At 37.2% G+C, this 18,004-nt stretch overlaps 1 protein-coding gene across 1 annotated transcript in view; it reads right to left on the reverse strand.

The window, feature by feature from the left end:
- The window catches only part of LOC128867730 (cyclic nucleotide-gated cation channel beta-1), a 131,811-nt gene extending 114,210 nt beyond the window's left edge, over positions 1-17,601 (reverse strand). Inside the window, exons 1-3 of the mRNA XM_054109187.1 lie at positions 16,938-17,601; positions 13,240-13,582; positions 3,847-4,856 (exon numbers count right to left, since the gene is read on the reverse strand). Coding sequence (XP_053965162.1) covers positions 3,847-4,856; positions 13,240-13,582; positions 16,938-17,493 — 1,909 coding nt within the window. The 5' untranslated portion in view covers positions 17,494-17,601. The remainder of the gene's footprint in view (positions 1-3,846; positions 4,857-13,239; positions 13,583-16,937) is intronic.
- Positions 17,602-18,004: the final 403 nt, after the last annotated feature.

Consider the following 18,004-nt stretch of genomic DNA (forward strand, 5'->3'; position numbering starts at 1 on the left):
TTTTATAGTACGTCGGAAAAAATAAATTTTATAGGTGCAATAAAGTATCTATTTCAGAATTTTTATTTATTTCATAGACCTGCTTTAAAAATTTGTGAAGTATGTTCTTCTTCCGCCACTACAATGACTTAAAGGCTATAAATCGAGGAAGGGAAAAAACGTTTTCTAGCTTACAAATATTTCCAATCACTCATCATTTTCTTGCCTTTATCTAAAACAACTATTTAACTAAAAAATGATTTCATGAGCTGGCTATATTTTCTAATAAATCGTTTTATAGTAGTTGCAGCCTCATTCCTTCCATAAGTCTTTTAACTCATCTCTTTTATTTATTTTTTTTTTTTTGCTTTCTAGCAAACTAGAAATGAGTATAATGAAAACCTACTTGCTGGCGCGAGAGCAGCAAAAGGAAGAACATTATATCTGCATCTTCATTCAACTGGAAATTCATCAGCAACATCATCGTCGTCATACTCAACGTCACTCATTCCCACTCCCACTCTCGACATCAGCGAAAGCGTTGAAGTTGAAATGGGTTCCAATGGCCTCTGTTTGCAACATACCAGCCATTTTCATATTTCATAGCCACAGTTTTACCTTCGTGTACGAGTATGCTGAGTATGCTTGGGCGGTTCAAGCCCCTTGTCGTTTACTGAAAATGAAGGTTTCAAACAGCAGCAGCGCTCTTGTTTTTCTCTTGACGGCGTATCGCACATTTACCTCCACTATCAACTCTGACCTACTCTTCATATTCTTCAGCACTAAACTCGACTCCTTTCCACTCCACTATAATTCTTTGCTTGTTCTTGTCTCTAGTGACTTGTATCTGCGCTATATGGGTTTTGGTTGTTGCTGTTGCCACTTGTGCTGTTCTTATTACTGTCTATTTCGTTACATTTGTTGGGTATTATCAAGCGACAATGAAGTCAAGTGGAATTAAGATTTCAATACCCATTTGCTCATAGAACCATTGAATATCCTGCCCTTCCACACTCACGTACTTGCTAAGCTCCTACTTTCGTTCAACCATTCATTCAATCATGCTTTTAACTCTTAGCTTGTATCGCACAAGCACGCCTCTTTAGCGTTTTCCTCTGCCATTCTTGCGCATATGAATGTTACTTATGCATAGTTATTGTTGCTGTTATGATTGTTGTTGATTATGCTTTGATATTCACCCTTTGCTGTACACTAAGTCACGCTTTCAATATTCTGTATAGTTAGTAGTCTTATCTGTTTGGCAAATATTTTTTCACTCTTCAGTTAAGCTTTGTTATTATATCTTATCATGGTAACGACCTTTTAACATTTATTCTGGTGGTGGAAAATAGTAGTGTGTGTCGAACTACCAGCGCTGTTGCTTGACAGCTGGCATTTGTGAACTTTGCGGCTTAGTCGTGGAGAATTACATATATAGACGCACAATGTAATTACTACCAAAAGGGTGAGAATTTTCGCAAGACAGTCCAACAATGCATTAACTCGCGCCGCAGTAATGGGAATTTCAAACCAAGAGCAAGCGAAATCATGCGTTATTGTAGAATTGTTTGAAAAGGAAGATACATATGTAAATGTCAATGTTTCAAGAAAAATTCCTACAACAAGTTAAAATTGGCTTCGGCTTAACTTACTTTAAAATCGAGAAAAACAAGCAAAACAACATCTATGATACTCCACTCCGCTCTATCCTAACTATCAGCAGATAATAAATGAGATGACTACAGCGGTGGCGAAACCCATTTTCCTCTCTCGCGCGTTGGTCAGCTGGGAGATGGATTACATAAAATCCCATCCGCCCTACTTGTAATAAAAGCAGAATGCTTCCGAATATTTCACCTATAAAATTATAATATAATATAAGAGTGTCCAGTGTGCTCTAAAGTATAGGGTGTTGCGAATAATGGGCAGAAGCCATGGTACGCTCTAGAAACAGAACAATGGGAGTTAAACAGAGAAAGTATTCATAGATCACGGAGATCGACATTTGCCACAACTTCCATACCTTTCAATAGAAGTAACTGAGAAACGGATACCCTTCCAGGCGCTGATGAGATTACAACTATTATGGCTGGTTTGAAAATGGATATTTGGGGAGAATCCGGTGATTTCTTCCAGCTGCATTCAATGAGATAAGTTTGTAGACAGCCAGACCACTGCAGCGTTAGTAAGCATAATGGATCTCGTTGCTTCAAAACTCTCCTCCTAGTCCATTCCATGACCAAGCTGTCATAAAAATGTTAAGATCAATAATTACCAACCCAAAATGTACACAAGTCTGTCATACAGTTATATTATGTAACAGCACATTGACCATCTGTGCTTAATGCTGAGGCATCGTGAGTTTAGAGAAAGCAGATGAGTGCATGAAGAAAGTATCTGATGAAGGATTTGGGTAATCAAGTTCAGGAATAAAAGCCTCCCTGGGTGAACTGTTTTTAGAAGCATAGAAGAGAATATCTACAGCTACCAACAGTAAGTGAACCAATATGGACAACTGAAGATTATCGCGCTCGCTTTGGTTAACACTCGAGAACGAATAACGACGAGTTTACAAAGGCCCTCAACAACGAATATAACAGTTTCCCGGAAGAATTCTAACAGCGCACTACACTATTGGCGCAGAACTATTTCTATAAGTGCTGTACTTATATGTGTGTGTCATGATGTAGAAGTAGAGTAGAGTCCATTGAGCGTTCGGAAAGTATAGCAGCCCTTCGAGGAAAGCGCTTTAAATAGATTTCTGGTGTGCCAATTTTTCGAGAACCAGGACAGTTTAGGCATAGATTTGATGGGGTAGTAGATTGGATTCGCCAAAAAGAAAGTATGGTTTAAAGAAATTTGCGGATAGGACTGGAGAAATTTTTTAAAACAGTTAAGGTACAGATTTGATGTAAGAGTAGGGAGCTATAGAGAATATAATGCAGAAAAAATCTCTCCTGGAAACCCTAATGGGTGTTAGCCTGTCTTATCTAACCTTACCTTATCATAATATGTATTTGGTGAGAGTCAACCAAAATTAGGTATAGTATAAACATTTTGTTTTTGTTTTTGGTTTTCCAAATGATAAGATTCTATCAACTGAATATAAAAAAGTGGGTTCAGAAAAATACTTTCTTGTAACATTTTCACGGTGTACTCGTACGTCTGAATTTTTGGTGGTAAACGTAAATACTCATTATTTGGATATTGCAAATGCTAAAAAAGAATCCTCAGCATAAAACTCGAAGGTAACCCTGTTGTGATAAAAATAGAGCAGCCCTGACAGCCACTCGTAGTAGAAAAAAATATATGTTAATAAAACTCGATCAAAGTATTCGTACCCCTTCTCATATGCACCCCAATGTGTATTATAAACACATCACTATTTTTCATACAAAACTATAGTCCGTATTCCAAAAAAAAACCAGGTGACACAAAATTTCAAACTTTGTATACAATTTTTCAAAATTTCATCACGACTTTCAATATTTTAACCAGAATTTTAATGCAACAAATTGCAAGTTTAAAGAGACTACAAAAATACCGCTGATTTTTTGCAATTTGTTGTGCTGTCATGCATTTTTTTCAATGGGCTATAAAACTGCCTATCCGGAAAAATTTTAAAACTTCTGGTAAAAGGTTGAAAGTTTTGATAAAATTTTAAGCAAAGTCTTAAACTCTTTACTGCAGTTAAGTTCTTAATGGAAATAAACTATAATTCGAATAAGAATCTAAAAGTGTTTGTTTTTTAATAGAATCAATTTAGAAGAACTTTTATGCCAAGTAAATATAAGTTCATCTTGATTTCATTACATATTTGAAGGTTTAGAATTTTTAAATTATTTTGAATTGTTTTCAGTTACTCACCTTGAAATTCCTTACGTGCCGCACTCACCGACGTCACAATGTTCGCCACATGACCCAGCACCGTCGCGAACAGCATCAGTCCGAATAGCAATTGTAATATCACAAAGACGTATTCACCTTTCGATCTGGGCTTTGGCAAATCCCCGATCGTCGTTAAAGCTAACGTACACCAATAATAACTTTGTAAATATTGTTTAACTACATCGGCCGATTCGGAATCATGGTATACCCAATTCCTCGAACCGAATCCATTGTTCTTATGTATAATATGATACAGACATCCGTTCCAATGGAATATCACAAGTAGGTAGTGTATCAGCGCTGTCGAACGAAATAAGTTCGGATAGTTTGTATGTCGTTCGGTACGATCCATAAATGCCCAAAATCTATAGATTTTCACCAAACGAAATGAACGCAATATCGAATTGAATCCGATTGATAGATATAAAAAATCCAATGGCAGCAAACATAGGCAGTCAATGTAGAATGTTGTCGAATTCATATAGTGTTGACGCAATTTGGTTGCATCCGTTTGTAGTACACCATCCTCCAAGTAACCGGTACGAAAATGAAAGAATATATCTATGAGATATAAAAAATCTGAGAAATAATCGAGACAAAACCAAATGGCAATCGTTCGTCGATTGATCTCTTGAAAGGCGAAACGATAGATTATAACCCAGAAATTATAGAGGAACGCCAGTGATACGACCATCGACCAGTAGTAGCACAGACGCCCCGCCGGATCGAACACAAAGTGGAATTTACGCGAGGCAGTGGCGGCACGAAATCGTTGCGAGGCGGTTCGATGTGGTTGCTGCTGATGATGTGACGCTGCGGACTGTTGTTGTTGTGTTGATGATAAATGCGATTGATGATGCGCATGAGGATGGTGCGCATGCGACACCGATGCCGAATGGTGCAGCTGATGTGACGAGTGATGCGATTGTGAGGGGCCGCTATGTGGCGGGGCAGTGGTCGTAGAGGTACCGGAACGTGAGCGGGGATATCTGATAAAAAAGAGAAAGAATAGAAAAATTACCAAATGAACCAAAAGAAAATATTTCATTTTATATAGCAACTAGCATCACCCAGTGGGCTTCGCACCACCATACATAAAATGTTTTTTTTATATCGCAAGAAATTTTTCATATTAGTTTTTCTTTATAGAACTCGTAAAATGTTTAAACAGTTGAATTAGTTGATTTTTTTCATTCAACATACTTTCTAAAGATGTCACAATAGCCTTTTCTGTACTTTTTTAAAATTTGATTGTGGTGGTCACCTATATACAGGTAAGGTGAAAGAGCCGATAAAAACTTGTAATTAAACTTTGATTCTTTAATTTCCATTTCAATTTTTTACGCTAAATAAATTATGCTAAAATAAATAAAGTTAAAAATATTTTTCCAGTTCCTTGAATGCTCCAGTTTTTATTATATTTTCGCCCAAAATTAATATTAACATAATACACTCACAACCACAACAGTACAACCGAAACGCTCATAAGCGGCTGTGTATTTGTTATTGTTTTTCCCATACAGGCATTTCGTATGAGAGGAAACCATTACTCACATAAAATATCATAACTCAGGAACGGCTGCGCCGATTTCAATCAAACTTCACACACACCACCTCCTCAAAGATAGAAAAGAACTCTAAAATTTTTGTGTCAATCGGTTTGGCGGTTCTTGAGTTATAAGATTACCAAGAAATGTAATATATAACGACAACTTGAAATAACCCAGGATCAGCAGTGTGGTTAGGAATTTCAGCTGATATAAGGCTATCGATTTGATCCGGAGTTATTTTATGTACCAGTCAAATTAGTATATGTGCGTGCGGCAATCCCCTTTTCTGCCATTCGCTGAAGTACATATGGCAACGCACCTCCCCAAATACATATAATTTCACGATTAAATCCATAATTGCTTTACATTTTTGCCGAAATGGATACTCATGTGGTTCAAACACATCCTAGGGTTATCCAGGTCCACGTTTTGGTCTATATCTCGAGACCCTAGTTACGGAGGGGCATTAAAAATACTCTATACTATAGAATCATCAGCAGCTTCCATTTGCTACCCATATTGTACAAACACATCCTAGGGTTACCCGGGTCCACGTTTTGGATTATATCTCGAGACCCTAGTCACGGAACGGTATGAAAAATACTCTATACTATAGAAATCATCAACAGCTCCCATTTGCTACCCATATTGTACGAACACATCCTTAAGTTATCGGGGTCCACATTTTGGGCGATATCTCGAGACCCTAATTACGGAGGGGCATTAAAAATACTCTATACTATAGAATCATCAGCAGCTTCCATTTGCTACCCATATTGTACAAACACATCCTAGGGTTACCCGGGTCCACGTTTTGGATTATATCTCGAGACCCTAGTCACGGAACGGTATGAAAAATACTCTATGCTATAGAAATCATCAACAGCTTCCATTTCCTACCCATATTGTACGAACACATCCTTAAGTTATCGGGGTCCACATTTTGGGCGATATCTCGAGACCCTAGTCACGGAGCGGCATCAAAAATACTATATACTATAGAATCATCAGCAGCTTCCATTTGCTACCCATATTGTACAAACACATCCTAGGGTTACCCGGGTCCACGTTTTGGATTATATCTCGAGACCCTAGTCACGGAACGGTATGAAAAATACTCTATACTATAGAAATCATCAACAGCTCCCATTTGCTACCCATATTGTACGAACACATCCTTAAGTTATCGGGGTCCACATTTTGGGCGATATCTCGAGACCCTAGTCACGGAGCGGCATCAAAAATACTCTATACTATAGAATCATCAACAGCTTCCATTTGCTACCCATATTGTACAAACACATCCTAGGGTTACCCGGGTTCACGTTTTGGCCTATTTCTCGAGACCCTGGTATCCGATTCTTAAAATTTTAAAACACAAACCATCTACTGAATAGTCCAAACAAAGCCTAAAAATTTGGTTTGGATAGGTGAGCCCGTTCTTGAGTTATAAGATTACCAAGGAAATGTAACTTCTTTTTATATATATAGATTTTCAATAAGTCATTATCTTCTGGAAAATTCACTGATGCTTGGAAACTCGCTTCCATAACTTCTATATAGGTATGTATTCAAAAGCGGCAATAAGAGTGATATAAGCAAGTATAGACCTATCTCAATGCCCACTAATGCATTTCAGCCTTTGAAATGCGTCATCAAACATAGAATTTAGTTCAATTGCCCGAATGGATTTGTGCCGAGTCGTTCTACGTTTACAAATCTGTCTGTCTTTAGTGAGTATTCTATCTCAGCATTCTGTTCTGGGTGCCAAGTTGATTGCATTTGCAGCTTTTGCACTTTTCTAAAGTCTTCGACAAAGTTTCACTTATGGTGTTGATCGACAAGCTCGCTTGCTTAAGTTTACATTCTACTTTTCTTCAGTGGGTTAGGTCCTTTTGAGTTGAAGGCAGTGCGTTGTCAAACTCGATGTTGTTCAATCTGAACCTTTTTTCATCACCTCTGGTGTACCATGAGGTAACATTCTGGGTTCATTCCTGTTTATTCTGTTTATAAATGGCATCCGTTCTTGCTATTCTTTCGCCAACTTTCTATCATACGCCGACAGTATGAAGATTTATTTAGTGGTTAAGAATAGTAAAAACTAAAACTCCAATCCGAAATACATATTATACATGAATTATATTATTGGTAGCTGAGACCACATCTTTCTTTAAATATTTAAAAATTGCGTCTATGTTTCTTTTTCAAAATCATATAGTTATTAAAAATGCAGTAAAGCTTCTATGGAGGAATATTGCAATCCCTTCAAGAATTTAAGGATCTTGGCGTTATCTTTGATATTTCAGTTATATTTTATGTTCAGTAATATTCATTTTGTCGTTACAAAGGCATAAGCTATGCTTGGTTAAAACTGTTTGATACCTTTTTGTTCACTCAAATCTCAAGTATGTTGCAATAATCTGGCTCCCTTTCCACCAGTTCCACATTGATAGGATAGGATCTGCCTCGTGCAATGGGTTTCTCGGATCTAATGCCTTTGTATATTGCACGTTTAGCGCTGCTCAATTTGAAATCCCTGGACAAAAGAAGGTCAATATAATCTTTAACTTTTATTTTTTGCAAGATGCAAGAAGTTTATGGCTATCAGTCACTTTTAGAAAGAATAAATTTTAATATTCCGCTCAGGTATATTCGTGCTTAGGTTGTCTTTCTATGCAGACAATTTCAGAGTGAATTATGCACGTAATGCACCCATTGGAAGGGATACTTGAGAATTTAACCAAATCTCAACGACTTTTGATTTTGATTCTTTTCTTTGCCTAAAAAAATGTGTACTGATGTTCTGAATACGATGCTTTAATTTTAGTATAATTGTTAATTAGTCTATACGAAATTACTGTTTCATAGACTAAATATGCTAATAAATAAATAAATAAAATAAATTCACATAAAAGCTCAAAGCCAACCGCGCACATTTGCAGCAATTTGATTGAAATTTGGCTGAATTTTAAAAGGAAAATTTTAAAATTTGCCACGTGACTTCAACTCGCGTAAATCACCTCGAGGAATTCAAATAAATCTTTGCGGAAAAGGCGAAGAGAGGTACGAGTGTGTGTACGAGCAGGCAAATTGATTTTATGTATTTGCTTCACTGCATGTGCACCAATCCATTTGGATTCTTAAATGCGTCAAGCGAATGCAATCCATAAATTCGTTTGGATTTAGTGTGATGCATTGAGAGCAACGTGAGAGGAAAATTTATACGCTTAGCGCGACATTTGGAAATCAAATGTTGCAAATTGCCTGCAGGACAGTGAATCACAAGCCAATCCGATTGGGGTTTGGCCCATTTTGGTAAAGTAATGGGCGTGTGAGGATGTGAGAAAGACCTGCCAATAACAGCAGTGTGACATATTGTCAAGATTTTTTTATTTATATTTTATCCAACTTTTTTATTTTTCTCTTGTTAAAATATATGTAGTTCGCACTGCAATAAAAACCATATAACTCAATGTTCTAACCTTGGTATTAATTTTAATAAAATTCAATAAATTTCCATTATAATTGCAAACCTTTCAATTCGAATTTTTAGAAAAATGCTAGGTAAGCAGTTTTGTTACTCATTCAATTTTGGTATAAAAAAAAGTAAATTCAAAGTGGCTCGAAATTCGCGTTTATTTTTTCATAATTTTGTAAATATATTTTTTTTTTGTTTGGTGGTATGACGCATGCTCGATTTTTTTTATATCGAGAAACTCCATAAGACAAGAATAGAAGGGTCACACTACACGACGCGCGTCTGCCATTACTTACTCTACTCGGCTCTAGAAGTAGCCTTTATTGTGGAAAACACTGTAAGTATGTCGTCTGGAGAACAATAAAGAGATCTAAAATCATTATCGGTCTGAGAAAAACATTTATTTATAGTTGGCTCCTGGGCCGAAAAGGAACTAATATACGATATTATCTAGCGGTATTATGTCAAGATTTTAAAATCTGAAGTTGCAAAGGAATGGGTAGTCCAACAGATTGTCTTGACAGTCAGGCTGCTGCAAAAGACACTGAAAATATGCACTCAAAGACTGTGTATGTGAAGGTAAACCAGCTAGAACATGAACAGGTATCAAGATATTGCTACCCTGGGCTAACGAAGTGGCGAAGTCTGTATCTGCGACTCATCCAATGGAATCAGAGTCAATTATGTTCCAGATTTCGTAAATACTGTTAAGTAAATCGAGCCATAAGCTACTAAGTGCTTCTTGAACAGGAGGTAACAAGATTTTTATAGGGCTGAAAGGGAAGAAACTATGATACGATCGGTGGTTGGGTTGATCGTGGCGTAATATTTCTAGTGTGAACGGACGGCTACCAAAGGCATCATCTGTAATCCAATATTTGTCTTCTTTCGGGAGGAGGATAAACAAGAGAAAAACATTTCGTCTGTCTTTATTCGACATTTTTTGGGTTAAGAAGGTGGATTTTCGGGTACGATGTATCCTTTCAGAGTGTTCTCATTCAATAAGGAGTGAGGCAGCTTTAAGAAGCCATTTATCTTGTAAGCAGCGATGTGGAGAAGAAGGAAGTGAATGGGTTTAACGCTTGTTAGACGTCCGTGAACATCAATAACCTGAAATTATTTATTCTGAGAATAAATTGGTTTTTAGAGATGGCGGTAATTCTAAATTCTCTGTGATATCATAAATGGCAAGAAGCCTAATGTGACCCCCAGCGAAGACTGACGAACCTAATCTAACTAAGCTAAGCTAACTAAGTATTCCAGAAAGATGTTTCATGCGTATTTATTAGAGTGCATACTTTAGACTGTTCAATATCACATTGTTTAAGATTTATGACGTCTGACGCTCGATAAGCCATACCATGGCAATGATCAGATCTAACGGCGCAAGGACCACGGATAAACATATTTGATTAGTTTTTGAGCTCATTCTGCTATATAAAAAAGTAACTTTGATATACAGAGTGCATAACACTGTCAAAAAAAGGCAACGCTGGTCAAACTGTTGAGGAACTATCCCGTGTCACGACCGTTACAGGGATCTATGGAGGTACACAGGGCTGCGGCTGCAGCCCCCAGCATGATGAAGAATAAATCAAATCACCAGAAGAGTGAATATGACAGGAATATTCCACTATTTCCTTATTGCTTAAAAATTCCTTCTGGGTAAATTTACCTTTCATTCATGATACCATAATATTTTAACACATTTGGTTGATGCGCAAAGGAGCGTCGGTCTTACTTTCACAAATATGTGGCTGTATGTTCAGCAATACCAAGAGATATAAATGCATTACACAAAAAGGAAATCAATAAAAATCCTTTTATGCGCGAATATTTTTCACCACAAATAAGAAGCTTAACTAGCAAATAGTTTTAGTGGATTTGTGGTTTTGAAAATTGGAAAAATTTTATAAAATAATTGAGAAGCTCTGCATTTCCTATATGTGAGAAATGACAATTAAGGTAATCCTATGAGTGAATATAGTATTGGGTATTAAACTTAGTCAAAAGCATTTTTTGTCAGAAATAAACATTTGAACATGAAAGGTAGGTCACCGGCTGGTTTCCCCATAAAAGTTGTATAGAAAATGAATTTCATTGTATTAGTAACACAACCAATATTCCAATTAATTACTGAATATCATTTGATTCAAATAGTTTATTTGGCTGATTTGCAGTAGCTCATCTATAAAGCCAGTTTGATAAAGAAATTTTGAGTTGGCCACGCCCCCTATTTTAGCAATATTGCATTTAGTGTATTTGTGCGTGGCCGTCCGGGGTTTGTCTTATTTTATTTATTTGTTTACTTTTTTAATTATTTTCCGCTTTGTCGTAATTCATTTATTTATTTATTTACTTTTCTATTTATTTTTGTGGAGTTAACTGTCATAAAGTGTCACGAATATTCAAGGATGAAGATTGAAAAGGCCATTTTCAATATCTATGCGTTCTTTTATACCAAATAGTTTACTCTTTTAATTACTACATTGCACTGAATTTGAGAAAAAATTGAGTTAATCATATCATTAAAATATTAAAGTGCTTTAAAAAAGATTCCGGCATTAGTTGCTACCTTTTTGCTTTTATTTATTTCTATTTTTTATTCTTAATTGCACTAAATTTTTTTTAATAATTTGTTGAGTAAATCATATCTTTGAACTTTCAAAGTCTTTAAAAAATAATATATTGACAACAACTGCTAAGCACTTTTTCTTCTTTTGACTTCTTTTATTCTGCATTGCACAGTTTCGACAAACGCAGCTCTCACTTTGATAGTTTCAAGTTTTCGATACATTGAAATATCCTTCATATCAAAAAATGATTAACTTTATATTGAGGACCTTTTTCACTCAGGCTTCCGGACCATTGTAATGTTTTCCGAACGAAGGTAAATAACTACTCCGACAACCAGGCGGCAATTAGGGCCTTGGGCTCGTTGTTTGTGCTTTCGAAATAAGTCACAGGATTTCCAGGCACAGTGGCAATGAAAACTGCTTGGCTGATGAGCAGGCTAGATAGGGGAACATGAACGCTGTTTCACCGCAAAATGAGAAAATTGGGGTTCTCTTGAGAATCTGTGGTCTATTCCTGGAAAGATGGGCTTCATGTCAACGCAGCGAGCGCTGAGTTATTGCGCAAACGTCCCGAGATTCTTCTATCCACGAGTAGATCGGAGACATTCAGGGGAATTTATATGGGTTTTCTTAGAGAACCCTTAGCGGGAATTGTCCGTTACGTATCCATGCGATGAGACTTGGCATTGTTTCAAGACTTCTCTACCAAAGATGTCTTGAGGATGGGATGAAATCATCTCAGAATCTTCTTCACACCAGCGAGTATAGCAGGTTTACACACCTGATGAATTTCATCAATAGGTCGCAGCGGTTATTACAAATACGACGATTTAGCCACTGGCATATCCTGTACCTACGCACAAGCAAAGGTGGGAATAAGAAATCATACTCCATCGGAAATCACGGCATTCAATCTGCTTTTAGCTAATTCCATGTGTCAAAAAGTTCCCATTGTTGGGAGTGAGCCAATTAGACTACTTAGCAGTAACAATTATTGATTAATTAATATTAAATATTTGAATGCACTTGTTTAAGGCGAAAAACACCAAATTTCATTTAGTAAGTCAATGATATGAACTGAGTCTGAATCATACCGTCGATTGGTGTTTCGGTCTAGGGCAATTAAAGAGGTTTTATGAAAAATCGAAACAAGAAATTATGTATGACAATGTGTCGTTAATAATAAGACCACAGACACATCCGACAATTAACCTGTTCTTAAGAGCCCACTTCAACGTTAAAAGGAAACAGAAAGCAACTGTAGTTCGACAGACAATAACAATTGTGCGGAGCTGAACCAAAAATCAAAGAAGCTATTTTCGTGCACCCAGACATTAAAAATCTAATTGAAGATTCAACTTTCCACTGTGCCAATTCTCCTCTATGCTGATCGTTTTTTTCTAATGATTCGCTTCAAACTCATTAGTTTTTATTGATACATATGTAAATGATTTCATACGTCCTCATCTCATTTTAAGTACTTTTTTCTAACGCCTCCGCTCTGAAACGGCGATATTCTTATATACCCTATAAAATGTATCAAGTGAATGTGAATGAGCTAATCTGTAAATTGTTCCAGGGCACTGGGCAGTCGCAAAATATTAATTTATTATTAACTCATATAGCGAACTGAAATATAGTATCTCGCTTTGCAAGCTGTTCAAAGTTCATAGTTAAATATAATCAGCACTAGTATTGCCACCTTTTGTGAATGATTTAATGCTAAGTAAGTTTAAGTCTGAATATTATGAAAACTATCAAATCTCACCTATCAGTGCCGTTGCAGAAATTCCCGCTAAATTGATTACTCCCCGCGAATCCACCGGCCAATGTGTTGTCTTGGGAACCGCGCGCCGTCGCCGATCGTTGCCACGAATCGAGCAAAGGCTGCTCGCCGGACATCGCTTTCAGGCGGCCGCGCGATTTGCGTCGCTGTTTGTTGCTGCTGTGCAGTAAATCCATTTCGGAGGCAGTGCTTACAGTGGCCACATGTGGATTGGAGGCACGTGATGCACATGGTGTGGCGAGGCTGTCGTGTGATGTGAAGAAACCTTGCTGTGAGACGCTCTGACCGAATTTCGGCTGTGGCATGCTAAATTTCGATCCGAGATCTATGAGAAGCAGAAAAGAGAATATATTTATAAAAAGATTTGTGATTTTAATAATTTGATACAAAATTTAATAGAAATTTAAGAGAAAATTTCATAAAAATGTGTATAAACTCATTTAAAATATGAACTGGCTGGGTTTTATAAGAAAATATTCAAGGAGCCGCTGCCTTTGCTGAAAAGATTAGAATTGAACTAAATGAGTGAGAGAGGCGGAATTGAAAGATTTTGAACGATAGACTGGATAGACCGGATAAACTGGAATTCAATTAAAAGGAGAAGTATGGAAATAAAATTAACTGAATTCAGAAAATCAATATTAATAATACTGATTTGAAGTTGAGTGGTGTGGGAGTGGAGTCGAATTATGTGCGATGGAGTGTGGAGTGTGGAATGTACCAAAAAAGATAAAAAAACGTGTGGAGTGAGAGTGTGAAAGCTCATAGGAGTAGAGTACAGTAGAGTAGAGTAGAATAGAGTGGAGTGGAGTAGAGTAGAGTGGGGTGAGGGTAAGAGAAATATAGGAATATATTATATCGGGTGTTTTTCAAGAGCTTGAGAACTTAAAATGGTAATACAAAACAGAAATTATATTGGAATTAATTTTTTTATATTATCATTTGGCAAATAATTTCATGGCATTTTTTTAATATGATATCCGGGATATATTCGCCGCAGCAACGAGTCCAATAAAGCTGGTCGTAAGTCGTCAGTCGTGGCTTGAATATTGCAATAAATTGATTGCTAAGCGCACGAGTTTTGCCGTCTTATTAAAAATAAATGTTGTCGATGTTTAGCTGAATAATTTTGGAAACAAAAATTCAGTTAGTATGGCTCGGTAGGGCTCGCCATTCACCGTAACAGCAGCTCCTTCCCCATTTCAAAAGAAATAAAGACCGAAGATGCCGCCAATGCTCTGAACTTCGCTTCGCAGATAAATTTTTTTTTCTATTTGCCAGCGAGGTTCTGCCACCCGATATATTGCATATATTTATTATTTATAAAATTGATAAAAATAAGGTGGTTTGAAGTGAAGTGTAGTTGAATAGAGTGGCGTGGGATGTGCCAAGCAGATAGAAACGGAAGGCAGTGAGGTTTGGGATAAAGGCACGAGTGAAATGAAGACGGCCGGAATGGAGCAGATTGCATCCAGTAGATAAAAAAGCAGATGACTGACAAACAAAAAATAGATAGTAGTGGAAGGAGATATATGGGAAGGAAATAGGAATGAACAGGCATGGATTTTAGAGGATTAAATTGGAGTGGAGAAGGCAATAATAGAGCGTGATATAGGAAAATATAGGTTGAAGTAGAGTGGGGTAAGGTGAAAAGTGGAGTGACGAGTAGTAAGATGGAGGAAGCACAAAGTAGGTAGCAGTGGCATGGATTGGAGTAGAGTGTGACATTGAAATAGAGTGGAGGGAAGAGAAGTGAGATGTAAGAAGTACATGACAGTGAAGTGGATTGGAAGGGAGTGGAGAAAAGTGTATTTTAATAGACAAGATTGGAGTACAGTGGTATTTCAGAAGTAGATTGGAGTGGGTTTGGGTGTAGGATATTTGGAAGTAGAAAGTAGATAAGAGTATAAAAAGTGGAAGGAAGTGCTACTGATGAGAGCCAATCAGACTGAAGACAAATACAAATTTTAATGGGTTTCAGTAAACAAAAATAACGGGAAATAACAAGACCATCCAACACTGGTTACTCAACACGAGCAAATGCTAGTTAGTAAGAAGAAGGATATTTACATGTTCAACTTTGCCGAAGGCAATGCTAGTTCAGATGGTCTGAATACTTTTTTTGCGAACGCGTGAAGTTTTAAAATTTTTAGTGAAAGCACGAATAGTTTATCACGAATATTATGCATAAAATGTCTTTAAATATTATTTCTGTAACCAGACTTCTATAAGAGAATTTAAAGGGGAAATTTTTTGTAGTACAGTTTTATCCTTTATCTCCTACCAAAATGGGCATTGATGATCCTTTTTAAAAAAGGAATAATGAAAGTTGATTAAAAAGTCTGTTAAGTGGAAAAAATGATCCGCATAAATTTCAAATTGACACATTTACAGGACGTAATTTGTTATGGCTTAAGGTAAGTGCACGAAAACAGCTTTTTACAACATAATTTTTAAACATTTTGGAAGATTATATTAAAATAAGAAAATAATTGGAACATACTTTTCTCCTAGGTGTTTGGCCGAGCTCCTCCTCTTCCTATTTGTGGCGTGCGTCTTGATACAGTTCCACAAAAGGAGGGGCCTACACTTTTAAGGTGACTCCAAATGGCAAATGGTTTTATGAGAAGCTTTTTGATTGCAGAAATACACAATTTTATACACAATAAAATTATTATTTTGCCGTTGGCTGCTGAGGGGCAACCGCCATTAGAAGAAACTTCACGCACTAACCCATTCGGCTATGGCGGCGGAAAGATACATTAAAACACATAAAACTGTAAATAGTTACAAGGGAGGTTCAATTTGCATCGAAATCTTTTTTTCTATTTTTTTTGACTTACTGTAATGTAAGGGATGATATAAAAACTAATTTAATGTAATTTTCCCAATCAAAGTAAGGATTTTGTACGACTTTAGTCTTCTCTGTTTTAGTTTGTACTTTTATGCTTCCAAGTGCACATAGTAGAATGTGTTTACAATGTATCAATACCGAATGCGCACACATTAACTCGGACAGAGCGATCTTGCGCAATCATCATACCCCGTATGATTTTTCGTCTTCAGTGATCTCCAATAAAATTGTCGGTTTAAAATTTCTGCGTAACAATTTAACGCTCTAACTGACTTTTTAGTGAGCTTCTATTACGCTTGATTCGACGCCCATTCAGGTAGGATATAGAAGATTAAATGTGCTGCAAAAACTCTTCGTTAAATTCTTATAGAGAAGCCTTAGCCACTCCAATCTCATCATATTTAAATAGTTTTATACATAATATTTTCAATAAACTATTCGCACTTTCAACCAAAACGCTACAGTTTAAAAAACTCACTCATACCCTCTGGACTAGTAATGCCTTCGACACAGTTGATCCTGTAGATATCCTCTTGTTCGTGTTAGGTAACATTTTTGTAAAATTGTTGGCCTGTTTAAATGAAGACATTAAAGCATGAGCGTAATATAGTCAAATAAAACGGCGTGAAAACTAAACTTTCAAAGCTTTGGTTCGTGAAAGCTTTTCCAACTAAAGCTTGCATCTTTCCAGAAAAGCTTCTGACTGGATAATGCAACAAAGTCACATATGTTAGTGAATATTATAATATTATATATGAATGAGCCTTTTCTACATTTCCCAGCATGCCACTAAACACTACACATTTAATTTGATTTCAAGGCTTACCAAGAAAACTCTGCCGATCGATTGAAAAGCGACGCAAGCTACCCAAATCGATAAATTGTTCATCGCCCATCAGCGTTGGCGTAATCGACAACTCTGTCGTGTGAAAGCCCGTATTGCTTTCACCGCCACCACCACCACCGCTAAAGCCCACACGACTGCTGCCGCCACCACCACCACCAGCTCTACTGCTGCCACCACCACCTCCACCGCCACCGCTCGTGCTGAAGCAACCCAAAGTGTTGCCATAGAAACTGCCATCTAACTCAGCCATTTGTTGTTCATTGGCCGTGAGCGGTTGTATCGAGCGTGAACTGTGATCACGATATAGCGGACGTGGGGAGGGCACTAAATGGCGCAAAGTACCGTTCAAGGAGAGACGCGGATGCATTATCTCGGGATAACTGGCACGCGGCTTTTGCGAAGACTGTGGCTGTCGGCTCAGCGAGAAGTAATTGCGTGGATTTAAGTTTGAAGATGGGCCGCTGCCAGTGCCAACATTGCCATTACCACCATTACTTTTGCCTGCACGAATAACGCCACCAATATCGCTGCTCATTTTCAAGCGCCTAAACGATGCGATTTTGGCTTTGAATATCACTTTTTTAGTTTTACTTTGAATTGTCTTCGCTTTGGTTGTGTGTGTGGAGCATTTGCTTTCTGTCACTTTATTCGCTGTAACTGTTGTTGTTAGTTTTGCTATTTTACTAGCGTTTTTCGGTTTGAACTGATTGAACCGATGCCGCTTGGTCGTTACCACTTGACCATTTGCTTCCGGCTCGTCCACATCTAAGATCCGCTGCCCATCATCGTGACTATGAAAATAACCGGAAATTGGTGAAGTTGGTGGTAAGTCTATATATTTAGTTGTTATATGGGATTGTTGTTGTTGCATTATAAAATATGTACGTATATGTAGTTTGAGGAGTCGATAAATGGTTTATGGTGCGGGCGAACGGGCATTTGTGCAGACGCATATGAGTACAAACGGAAGGCGGATACAGGTAATACGATGTATTGGCGTATTTGGCGAACAGTAAGAGGATTAAGACAGCATGTTTATATATATG

This window comes from Anastrepha ludens, chromosome 6 (assembly GCF_028408465.1).
Source record: "Anastrepha ludens isolate Willacy chromosome 6, idAnaLude1.1, whole genome shotgun sequence".
NCBI classification, from domain to species: Eukaryota; Metazoa; Arthropoda; class Insecta; order Diptera; family Tephritidae; genus Anastrepha; species Anastrepha ludens.